The 12,752-nt window shown below is 40.0% G+C and overlaps 1 protein-coding gene across 1 annotated transcript; it reads right to left on the reverse strand.

Moving 5' to 3' along the window:
• Window positions 1–149: 149 nt before the first annotated feature.
• On the reverse strand, window positions 150–11,639 carry ccn5 (cellular communication network factor 5). The gene is made up of 5 exons (XM_086159405.1): window positions 11,326–11,639; window positions 8,405–8,621; window positions 6,592–6,840; window positions 2,128–2,369; window positions 150–1,572 (listed from the first exon to the last, which is right to left on the reverse strand). Exons 1-5 carry the CDS (start codon window positions 11,479–11,481, stop codon window positions 1,285–1,287), a joined length of 1,152 nt encoding a protein of 383 aa, XP_086015531.1. The 5' UTR covers window positions 11,482–11,639; the 3' UTR covers window positions 150–1,284.
• Between the last annotated feature and the right edge of the window lie 1,113 nt (window positions 11,640–12,752).

Consider the following 12,752-nt stretch of genomic DNA (forward strand, 5'->3'; position numbering starts at 1 on the left):
CTTTGTGATTCCATCAACCTGCTCCAAAGGGGTGAAGGAGTGTGAGTTCAATGTGCAGCTTCTCCACTAGATGTCATTAGAACCCTCACACAACGCTCCTCGAAATATTTGGGGCACCAAACGGTGAACCCCGAAATCTTCTCGTCAAGATTCTTTAAGCTTTTTTTTTTTTTTTTTTTTTTTTGACATCATGCCTTAGCAATGACCGGGATGTCTCAGTGCAGAGGTGAGAAAATGAAAGCCATCACTTCTGGTATTTTGGGGTTTTGACTTCAGGTATTTTTTGCTTAAAAAGCTCCTTCATAGCTTTGTGAAATATTTGCCGGAGAAGGATGTCGAAAGTGTCTCAGTTTGTTTGCTGACCTCGTGGAGACTTGAACTTCGAGACAGCCGCGTTTGGCCGCTCTCCTTACGGAAGCGGACGGCGGCCGAGGTCACGCGACCCTTGGAAGGTCGCAGGACGTGTGAACCAAAAAGGCCGACATCCGTGTCGACCCGGGGGAGAGGGGGGGTCAAGGCCGACCGTGACCCGGCTTGTCGGAAATACAGGTCGCGCAATATTCTGAAGGTTAATTCAGTGTTTCAGGTGGGGAAACGTCTATTTTTTTTTTTCCACCTGCCGTTAATTTCATAGAATGACATTTTGAAAATCTCTATTTTTAACTCCCGGGGAGCGACAAGGAAACAAGAGAAGTCAAACAGTGCATTTTCATCTTTCCAGTTACGGTGTAAACTCTGTTATTGTAAAGCACTGAGTAACCTCTCTGGTAGTTCTAGGTGAGCGGTGTAGATGTATAAAGAGAACTGGATACAGAGGCGTGGGTATCATTTCTGTAAAAAGCTGAAGTATTAAAACAAAAACAGTTGTTTCGCTTGGAGATTTAAGCCCCAAACACCGGAGACTCAGGCTGCTAACGTCCAGATTAGCCCTTTTCCCGTCCGGTGGCTGGAATTATAGAATTTCATCAATTCAAGACAATCAACTCGGTCAAGTCACCGGTTCTAACAACCCAACAACTTTGAACTGCCACTTCCTTGTGAATAATAGTGTACTAGTAATGTCCTTCTGGGCTCACTGACTAATCCCAAACTTGTATGATTTGGATATTTGGATCTTCACCCACATCTTTCTGTATCCAGATACCTTTAAACTTCCATGGGAACAACCAGGAATTTGGCTTCGGGAAATAGTGCAGGAGGGTTTCGCCCGCACGTGGAAATCGACCCAATGGCAGTCTTTATCTGCATCGTTAAAGATTCTCCTCCCGGGTTGGCGGGCGATATTCAGGGTCTGAAGCCCCACAGAGCGGGGTTAGTGAAGGGGGAGTAAGGGCAGTTGTGGTGACAGACGCACGAGTGGATCACCATCACCGGCCGCTGCACCGCCCTGCCGCTCGCGCAGTGGAAGGTCACCTGGGCGGTGGTGGTCTGGTGCGGCGTGCAGCAGCGGGAGTCGGTGCACTGGCCGCAGTAGCGGAGCTTGTAGGGCCGAGCGCTGTAGCAGCCCTGGTGAAGCAGCCGGACGGGTCCGGGGGATGTGAAGCTGGGCGTGCAACGGCCCTGCTTCCCCCACTGGAGAACACACACACACACACACACACACACAGACATAAAGACTTACCAAGTGTTTATGGATGGGATGGTGATTCAAAGTGCATTTAAGTGGCTGTTAAAAATAACCATAACGACGGAAAGTCCTGCATAACCCTAATCAATTGATCAATGACATAACAAATTTAAAACAAATAAACATGATCACTAAGTAGATTGATATAGATATATGGTAGATATATTATCCTAGTATATTACAGCTTCTGTTCTTCAGTTTTTTATTATTTTTTTATTTTTCATTTTCATTTTAACATTTTTTCATTTTAATTTACATCTGTCCACGGAAGTATTTTTTTCCTATAATTAAACAGACTGTTGGGGAAACGAATCAACATCCCCTATTATAGAAAATGAATAAATATACTTTTAAAATATATCATATAGTAATCCGCTCTGCTTGTCCCCAAATACCGTTTGGAAGAAATTATCCTCGGTTTCTTGTTTTTGCTCGCGTTTTTGCGCAACCTGAGAACCATGGCCATTACAGGACCGTGAGCACGAAAAATCCCCCCTCACCTGGCGTCTCCTCGGGGCCGGTTGGACCGAATTGCACGGCCGCACTTTACATATCCGAAACTCCATCTGCAGCCGGCAGGCCGGGTTCTGGTTGGAGACCCGCGTGGAGATCCCGACGCCGCAGCTCTGGGAGCAGGCGCTCCACTGGGTGCTCTGCTCCGCGCAGACGGATGCCGGCAGGACCGGCTTGTTCACGGGCTGGTCCCTCTGGTAACCGGGCCAGAGTCTGACCGGCCTCATGGCTGCAGGAAAAACAGACAGGAAGTGAGTCCAAATCGTGTCTGTTATTGATTTAATGCTGTTCGGTTTTTACAAGAAGAGGTTGTCGACGGTCTCTACGAGGGCGAGCCGACGCTCTTTGAAAATGCACCTGATTTGAATCTTTGTGATAATAAAACAAGGAGATGGATGGCCTTTAGATGGATGGCAGTCCCTGGTAAGTGATAGCATACGTTGCTAAGAAGCCATCAAACACACTGTGACAAATCACAAACACACTCGTCTGATGTTATGTTTCTTTGCTGCCCTTTAGTTCTGTTGAAAAATTTTACTTTTTTTTTTTTTTTTTTACATTTTTCAAAAAATTTAACTTTTTTTTTAAATTTACATTATTCAATTTTTTTTACATTTTTCAAAAATTTTTACATTTTTTGACTGGACAGGAGTCTTTATTAGACTCCTGGCCCCTCGGACCAATATTTTGTGGCCCCCTGCCTGAAATCAAATCTTTGTGTTAGTGCGGCCCGTGTGTTTTTTTCTCACATTTATCTTGGGGTTTCATACGGCTGGTTTAAAAAAAAAAAACAGCAAAAGAAAAAAGTAATTTTGTAATGTATTTGTTTTTGTAATTTGTTTTGCTTCAAAATTTGAAAACAAAATGGTTTTTTGATGAAAAAACATCTTGTGACAGTGTTGAAACAATATTTTTTTTCTTATTTTGATAAAAAATACACAAATGAAAACAATATACCTCCTCTTACACATGTTACCAATCAATTTTCTAATAAATTCTAATGGCAAATTTTTTCCATAGTGACAAGATTTTTTCTTTTAACTAAACAGTATTTTTGGGGGGGTAATTTCATCAATTCTTTTTTAATATTAATTTGAATATGAATTTGCCATGTTTTTTTTTTTTTTAAAGGAACAGTTCATTACATGTAAAGATTTTTTTAATTTACCTGTTTACCTCCTTTACACAAACACAAAGATAAAATTTGGACTTGGTGTTATTTCTAGGTAGTGAGTTTTATACCCTTATTTAAACATTTTTGATTTCTTCATGGAGTTTGGATCCATTTATTTTATCTATCTTAAAATATAGATTAAAAAGACTGGGAGTTACTGTGCCCAGTCAGTTTGTGAGGAAACAAGTAGTTCTGGCTGAACTTGGTGAAAAGAAACAACAAAAAAAAAGAAAGAAAAAAAAAACAGACATCTTATAACAGACATCATGAATTGGGTCACATGATGTTTCACGTGTCATTATTCGTAGTGTGTACTTTGTTTTGTTTTGATTTTTTTCTCTCATTTTCCAGGAGGAAAGGCTGACATTTGGAGACAGGTGTCCGAGGATTTTTGTTTAAATGTAAGGATCATTTCCAAAAAAGGGACCCTTCGAAATGTTGCTCAACTTGTTTCAATTAAGTTTTGTAAAAATAGTTTTTGTGACTTTGACGTGGTTTCAGTTCCAGAATAAAACTGAACTGTTTATTGTGCAGGAAATGACTGATTGCCCATTTGTGCAATCGTACCCTGTAAGAGCGATTAAATCAATTAGATCCTTTCAGAGTAAAATTCATATTACACACAGTTTTTTTTCCCCCCCGGAAAATCACAGGAATTCTTCATGTGCGAATTGAAAAACTGGTGAAACTAAACTGGAGTGAGAGGAATTTTTTGCAAAAATGCTGCATTCCTTTGAGCCTTCTTTTGACAGACGGGGCCGATTTCACATGGTGAAATTGACCTCCACCACACTCAGCCTGACTCTGTCTGATGTCCTTCCCTCTGCTGAATCACTTCCAGGAATATTTTCAAGGATTTTTTTTTTCGGATCAAATACAGTCTTTTAGTGATATTTTGTGAATTTTAAAATTCCAGGTAACTGGAATGGGTCTGATTTTTTTTTTTTTTTTTTGTCAGGGGGGTGGGGCGGGGTGTGGTTCTTCCAAAGAAAACATTTATGAGTCAAAATAATCAGCTGATCTTCAGGCACGTTGTCTGAGTTTTATTTTTTGTTTTTTTTTCGCCTATCCAAGAACAAAGTGTCCTGTTGCTGTTCCCATAATATAGTTTGACTCAGACACTGTTTGAAATTCCACATGTTTGGCCCCCAGGAACACACACACACACACACACACACACACAAACCTTTTAATAGAGTAATGTAATCTCCCCTTGGCTTCATATGTTTAATTTCTACACAACTGCGGCTGTTGCTATGAACTACAGGACACGGTGACTGCGAGAAAAGCAAGGATGTTTTGAAGCCTCCCCGAAAAGAAAAGTGTAGGTTGTACTGGTCCAGATCCGCCCCGGTTAAACGCTCCATTGCTCCAGTAAAAACTCCCAGACCTGACCGCCGATGACAAAACCCCTAAAAATGAGGCATTGTGTGAAACGTATGGGCCGTAATCGCCGGGCGGCCGCTGCAAGCAAGGAATTTAGTGCCGCGTGGGGACAAATGAAAACAATGCAATCACGCCAGGAGGCTTGTTGAAAACATCAGGGCCAAACGAGAGGGATGTTTCTTTTTTTGGTGTCGCAGGAGATAAATTATTCAGTCCACCAGGATGGTGGAAACTCTGAAAGGACTTTTTACTTTGGAGTTTTTGCACAGATTAGTTGGTGATAATATGTTAATTCACAGCTTGGTTTAATCCAGTTATTTAGGAATATATATCAGTAGGGATAAAATAAAAAGAATATAAGAATGACATTGAATTATTTGGATGAGTAAAGTTGGGTGTTGAATGGAAATCAAATAACTTCAAAAAACTCGCAAGAAAATGACTTTTTTATCAAAAAAATGGCTGTAACGTGAGGGTTCTTTTTTAAATCCCATTCATTATTTCTTTTTACAGTGTGAAAACACTTTTTTGGACGGCTCAGACTATTAGATCGACTGCAGGAAGTCCAGGCAGGCGGCCGGTTTTAAACAAACAGCAGAAGAAAAAACAACGAGAAGAAAAGTCAAAATGAGCACATGGGAATCGGAGGAAGAAAATTCAGTTGTAATTAGATCTGACGGCAAAATTTTTTTTAGAAATTTAGAAAAAAAACATCATCAACAGGACAGTGGGCAAATATACATTTTTGTCATTTTTTGACAAATGACATGTTTTTGAATTTATACATTCCTTTATTATCTATATTATTATTTCTTTTCAACAGCTCTGTCACAGCTTGTCCCAGCATTCTGAGCATTTTAGTAAACATCCAAATTCTTCATCTTCCTTTTTTGTGTCCTCTGGAAACATCTATTTGTTTGCGACTATTTTCACGATAAGAAGTTTTGAAAGTCGAATAAAAATAAATAATAAGATAAATAATAAATAAAATATTTGTTTCTTCATTGAAAATTCTTTGCAGCATTTTTGCAATAATTTTTTATCCCTCCGTGTTGCAGTTTGTTTTTCCCGCGTGTGCAAACTTTTTGCAGTGTTCGTTTTGTCTGGGAGAAAAGAAGGGAAATGAAAAGTACCTCTGCCAAACTAAGATATCATTTGATTTCCTTTTTAAACCACTCAGATAAATTTCATATTGCTCTGTTTAACTTCCTTTTATAAATCCAGTGATATTCTGCGAGCCTTCCCAGAGCTGCCGGCGGCCACACACTGTGAAAACCACTGCGCTGTTTATCCTTTTGCATCCATTCTAGCGTAAAAAGCAGAGCGAGCTGAATCCTGGCGAGGCCGAGGCGGCGGCACGCAGGTGCCTCAGGCAGATGTCTTTTAATATTGAAAATGGCGATTCTTGATTTTAATGTTGATGTCTAGACGAGGGTCTGGTTTGTTTTTCAGTTATCATAATCATGCTATTTTTTTTCTTGGGTAAAATAGTTTCAGGATAATGTTAAAATATGATAGAATATATCATATGATATATAATATAGTGTATTTACAGTCACAAAATTACCCATTAAAAGAAAATTCCAGGGAAAAATCGACCTGAAGTGACTTCATATGACATGCATGACATTAGGTACAGGATCTATATAAACATAAATTTAGAAATTCCGTAGTTGAAGGTAATATTATTGGTGAAAATAATCAACTAAAAATGCCTAATTAGTAAAGAAGAGTTTTAAAAAATCAAAAAAAGAAAAGTGACCCGAAAATCAGCATAACATCTCTAAGATACAGGATCACCGGAGAAGTTCCGTAGACTTTCATGAGCATTTAAAGGTAGTTGTTCGAGCGTGTGTGTTTGTGTGTATGTGTGTGTTTCACCCGTGTTTACCTGTAATGGCGTCCTGGATCACTGTGTTCTCCAGGTTTTCGCAAACCCACTCCTTGCAGCATTTGCCCGGCAGCTGGACGCGCTGCGGGTTGGGACAGTCCGGCGTGGGAAGGCGGACGTTCAGGGGACACGCGGGGACGCAGGTCACCCCTCCGGCCCTGCAGAAGCAGTGAGCGTCACAGGAAGGCTGGAACGACTGGCCCTCCTGGTAGGTGACGCCGTTCACCTCACAGCTTAAATCCTCCCGACCTGCCGGAGGACACACAAACACACACATACACACACACAATCAACAACTCTCCACTCAGTTTAAAACTCTGGCCCGCGGGCCAAATTTGGCCCGCACTGTAATTATATTTGGCCCGCAAAGCCACACCAAATTACTATTAGAGCTGGCCCACCGGTATAGTCTACAATGTACGTATCGCTAATTCTACAAATCCCAGAATTTTCTGCTGGTGTTTTGCCACGAAAATCACAACAGGACCCATAATCACCCATTCCTCTATGTACAGTAGTCATAGTGACCTTATGCTAATACTTCTGCTACTTAGGTAGAAAACAGGATTTTGCATGTGTGCAATATTAAATTATAAATTGTATAGTATTAAGCTAGGCTTGTTCCATGTTTAGTTTTTAAGCAAAACTTTTTTGGGTCCATATGAAACGGTTTATTGTTATATCTGGAGGAAGATTTTTTTCAATAAATAGTCCCAGTTTTGAATTTTGGCCCACTGTGTATTTGAGTTTGACACCCCTGATTTAAGCTAATCTACCTTCTTCTTCTTCAGTCACAAGATGAAATCATGTGATTGTGAAAATGAAACAGTGAATAGTGAATGAAACAAGCACAGATCTCTGACTAACAGAACAGTCTATAACAGGTGATGGGCAAACTACGGCCCGCGGGCCTCATCCGGCCCGTTTGTCTTTTTAATCCGGCCAGATCGGTGATTAAAATATTGGATCAATGAATGTGGGAGTCGAACAGGAGATTATTTCATTTTGGGAGCTACTTGAGAACACTTTTCCTGAGCTGAATGACAAATATTTGCTTTGTGATTTAGCCTTTGCTGTGGACGTATTGACACTCGGGAACGAGCTGGACGTGAAGCAACAAGGGAAAAAACGGTTTGTGCATGCAAACGTCGGAGCCTTCAAAACCATGCTGGTTTTATTTTCAAAGTAAATGTCAGACGAGTCTGATATGTACTGTTAACAATGCTTTTTTTTAATTTTTTTTTTTATGTATGGTATCTTGTGCTGACCCGGCCCGTCTGTCAAATTTTAAAAGTCAATGCGGCCCCTGAGCCAAAAAGTTTGCCCACCCCTGGTCTATAACTTGGGTGTCCACTTGAGTGTCTACATGCTGCTCCTGAATGGACTTCGAAACCCGACCAAGATGGCTAAAGCCCCGATTAGTCACAAAATGTGCCACCATAGACATATGTAGTCAACTGTTTGACGCAGAACGTAACATTTTCAACCAGCAGGATTGAGAAATCCATTTAAGCGCAGATCTTCCTTGATTTCTGACATTTACCGCACCTGCTCCTCTAAGGGAAGGAAGGACCGATTCAGTTTGAGTGCTTTTTTAGGAGATTTACGAGGAATCGGGCCACTTTACTGAGAAACCGAGGAATGTTTACGGCTACCTCTTTCCCATCTATCATCTTTAAGGGCAGCCAATAGAGAGAACGTGTAAACAGCGGGCCTGGAAATAGAAACACCTCGGACTTCAGGCTGTCCCGCTTTCCGCATGAATTGTGCGTTCGTCAACGCGGCCGGCATCACCCGAAGAGGAGGAACTCACCGATGCACTGGCCGGGGTCGCCGGGGAAGCTGGCGCTGTAGTCGCACTGCAGACCTCCCTGAGCGTCGCAGGGAAACATCTGGCTGCAGGGCTGGCCTCGCTGCCTGGCGCACACCTGGCAGCACCGGCAGCCGTCCGGCACCAAGGGGACCCCCGGGGGGCACTTGGGGGTCAGACCGGGGCAGTGGCAAGGCTTGTCGCAAAGCTGGCATAACACCTGCAGGGGGATAATTTAAAAAAAGGAATGATGACAGCTTCCTAAAGGAAACAGGAAATGACAAGTTTACACCTTGGTTAATTTTTTTTTTCAGATGCAAATAGCATCGGGTCAAGACACTCGCTTTTTGCCCCCTAGTGGCCGTAGCCAGCGGTTCTCACAAAAGCACAAAAAATTGTGTAAATATTTGATTAATGTCAGTTGAAAATATAAAAAAAAGAAGACATTTGAATGAAAAAAAAGAGTTACATGAAAAAAGTGGTTAAAAATCCAGCTAGTCCTGATTTAAAAAATGATGAAAAAGACATCTCTATATTGTTTATCAAGCCAATTCGATGTTTTTTTGAATTTAAACAAATCAACTGGAATGAAATTTTACTAATCTGCAGAAAAGCAAGACATACTACTATTAGTATTATTTTACTTATTTTTTAATGATCTGTGATAATGCTGACATTGCTCGTGAGGTCGTGAAATCATGTGTAACAACAAGTCCAGCTGGCAAACATTTGTTTGTGTATTCTTTTTTTTAACAGAAGCCGTTTATTAGGCAAACCAAACTCAACTTCTTGAAATTTTATTGATGCCCATTAAATATGTCACATCTAAGCAGTAAACACACCCAGAGGCTAAATCTGTTAGTGTGACTTAGCTGTTTAAAGGAAAACACCCAGTAAATGTATTTATTGCTAATATTGATATTTTCAGACAATGGTTAAAAAGAAAGGAACAAACCAAATGTATCAACAGAAAGAAATTTGTCAAGATTTTATTGTAATTAGCGGGGCTGGTTGTTCATTTTAAGTTATGTCGGTAAACAACCAACAACATTGAAGGGTGGAGATGTTAACATCCAGCTGGAACACTTTTAAAAGCATCTAATAGTTTTTCAGGCTCCAATTATCTAATAATAAGTGACTATGTTGAGATTTTACTGCTACCAATAAAACTCAGAAATATTTAAGTGGCACATAATAAAATAAAGATCTGACCAATGGTGTAATAAGTTATTACATCACTGGCTTTTCATTTGTTTTTACCAAGGTTATGAACATAAAAAAAACATTAAAAAATGACATGGGTGGAGCCAAAAGTGTCTTCGTCTATTTATGCAACTCTAAGAAGTGTAGTTGTTGGAAAACAGTCCCAATTCCATGACATTCAAAAAAAAAGCTGGTCAATGACATCATACTATCGCATGATTCATAACAAGGGTGATTATATCGTTGAGAAATGTGATGACATCATTCATTTGATCTGAAACCAACCACTACTATATTGTTGGCAATATCTAAATCTGGCTTCTTAAGGGTGTTTTAAGTACTACTACTATGAGTGAAATTTTATTATATTTATTTTTTATTGAAAAAAAAACAACAAAAAAACAACACGTTCACATTAAAGGTGAATTAACAATTATTCATGGCAACACACAATAACTGTTAACTAACAATAAACTCATCCTTAAAATATTCAATTAAAACTGCGCTGCTGCTTATCATGGTAGTTAGTGGTAAGCAAACGACCACTTAATCCAGACGGGACCATTGTTTTTAAACATTATTGAGCATTATTTGGCAATTCAGATGTAGATATACTATTATTTAATGACATATAACAACTGCTAAGAAAAGTTATCATTAATTGGTTTAATGTCAATTTGGATCAGTTAATATTGTGTCATTAAAAAAAGGAAAAAAATTATATGTATCTAGTGCATATTTATTTTTGTGACCATTTTCACGCTGATGCTTTGTTTTATATTGTTTAACAATTTGGAGTTGTAAATGCCTCTCAAATGTGCATACTCTGCACCATTTAACTACATTTCTTTCTTAATAAGGGACCACGTGACTTACCAACATTAAGACCCTTAAACTTTTATAACCCCTTTATTGTTAAGTTGTATAACTCTAAATTACATTTGGGAAATGTTTATAGCAGCAAAATCATAAAAGAAATTATAAATTCAAAAACTGATTTCCTGTTGACAACAGTTGGAAAAGAGCTGTATGTATTAGTTACCTACTCATTGATCTTAATTACAGTGCATTACTCAGTGATTTATCACAGTTTTTGAGCTTCTGGTTCAACAGATTATCTTAGATTGCCTTCATTCCACCACCTCCATTGTTTCAATTTAATTCTAGTTTTATTATTCATTACCATTTCATTATTTTAACCTACGCCACTCTTTCCTACTAAAATTACCACCCTTTCTTGTTCTTAATTTGTGAAATACACGACTTTTACTCTGTTTATTTTGTCTTTGAATTGTCTTGCGATATTATATAATAATCACTATAATAATTCTGTTTGTAACTTATTGCTGCCTCTTGGCCAGGACTCCCTTGTAAAAGAGGTTTTTAATCTAAACAGGACTTTTTTTTTTCCTGGATAAATCAAGGTTACATAAAAAAAAAAAAAAAAAAAAAAAAAAAAAAAAAAAAAACAAGCACCAAATGATTCAGTGATCATCAATGCTCACACACACACACACACCTGCAGTCACTGAGGAATGCGGGTTGCGTTTTCTCTACTGGGCCGTTGAAATAACAACGCACGACTAAAATTCATCAGTACATGAGAAAAGCAAATGTTGGATTGAAATAAATAAAATGCTGATAAACTTTTACTTTCAGATGTCCCGCACTATATCACAGGGAGACGTTAAACGGGTTTCGGCAGCAGGTTGAAACCTCACCTGTCCCGCCAAACAGAGCAGCACAGCCAGCGTGGTCATGCAGTCGCGCAGCAGCCGGTCCATGGGGGCGAGTGCGGCGCGTCCCTCGGTGTGACGGCGACGTACGAACGGGGCTGTCCTTTTCCGCTCACTGCTCATTCTCGCGCCGGCCGACATTTATAAAGTCCGGACTCTGATGTCACGGGGCCGACTGCCGTGTAAACAGCCGCTGGACCGGCATCAGAAATGTTTCACATTCCTCCTCCCCGTTGCCCATTTCCACTTCCAGACGCGCTCCGCCTCGACTGCGCCAACCCTCTTTTTCCTCTCCTCCCTCGTCGGCTTTCCAGCCTTTGTGGTGTTCTAAGTTTACTCGGCTCGACGCGGGCCGTGGAGAGACGTGCCTTTTTTTTTTTTTTTTTTTTTTTTGTGGCGATGATTCTGATTTTAAAACGGGGAGATTGTATCACACTGATGGTTTCACAAGCTGCTTCTTCAGCCACGAGAAGGTCAAATATAGCAGCCGGCCGTTTTTGATGTGCGTTTGGGATATTTCCATTATTCCATTTAAATACTTCAAAAGCCCCTTAATGTGTAACCGTTAAGCAACCATGCAAGGGGATTAATTATGCTCTTCTGTGGGGTTTCCATGACAGCTGGTCTGAGGTCTAAGTTGAGTATTATGGTCTATTGTGCTCGGGGAAAAAAAGAAAGCGGTAACAAACGTCTCCTGGGAGGCCACATTGAGACGGCTGCTATTAGAGGACAAATGACAATGTCTCATATTCAAGTTCGAGACGCGTAAACAACCGGTTTGCATTAAAAAAAAAAAAAAACATTCCACATGCATGTGTGATGGAGTGTGTGTGTGTTGTGTCTGGCACGTCGCAAAGAAGACTAATAAGGTTATTGGGAGAAATCCTGAAGGGCTTTTCTGCCAAAAACTCTTGACTTCCAGAAAGGCTTTAGGAAGTCGGGTCTAAGTAGTCATGACCAGTGTGTGGGGGTGAATGAGCCGGACACGGGAGTCTCTTCCCCGGAGGCCTGGCTTTCAAACCTCTATGAAACCTTTTGTTTCACTGTAGACTTATTTTACCTTTTTTTTTTTGTCTCTTCTATGGTTAAGAAGAATAAAAGCATTGGCGTGGGTGTTGGGATTGTTTAAGCCTGTTTTTTTTTGTTTTTTTTTGATACTACCCTGGCGATGAGAAGCGAAAAGAAAATAACCTGCAAAGAAAGTACATGAAATAAACTGCATTATACAGTTCAAAATCAAGACTTTTTACTTAATCAAGAATATTTAGACCCCGGTATGCTTGTAGTATATAGAACCGCTCACGACAGTGAGTTTTAACGTTTCTTCCCACTTTCCAAAACACCCCTAACTCTGAAACAAAACAGACTAGCCATTGAGGTTTCTCCGTTCCGGCTGGCAAAAAAAAATGAAT

This window comes from Fistularia commersonii, chromosome 14 (genome assembly GCF_037954325.1).
Source record: "Fistularia commersonii isolate RoL2024-O1a breed Wild chromosome 14, RoL_Fcom_v1.0, whole genome shotgun sequence".
Lineage (NCBI taxonomy): Eukaryota > Metazoa > Chordata > Actinopteri > Syngnathiformes > Fistulariidae > Fistularia > Fistularia commersonii.

Bases quoted from the DNA above. Each gene is read 5' to 3' on its own strand.
- ccn5 (XM_086159405.1), bottom strand. From the start codon at position 11,481: ATGTCGGCCGGCGCGAGAATGAGCAGTGAGCGGAAAAGGACAGCCCCG. The intron at 6,841-8,404 runs GTGAGTTCCTCC...GTCCTCCGGCAG, and splicing joins CGACCCCGGCCAGTGCATCG to GTCGGGAGGATTTAAGCTGT. The intron at 1,573-2,127 runs GTGAGGGGGGAT...TGTGTTCTCCAG, and splicing joins CGGCCCCGAGGAGACGCCAG to TGGGGGAAGCAGGGCCGTTG.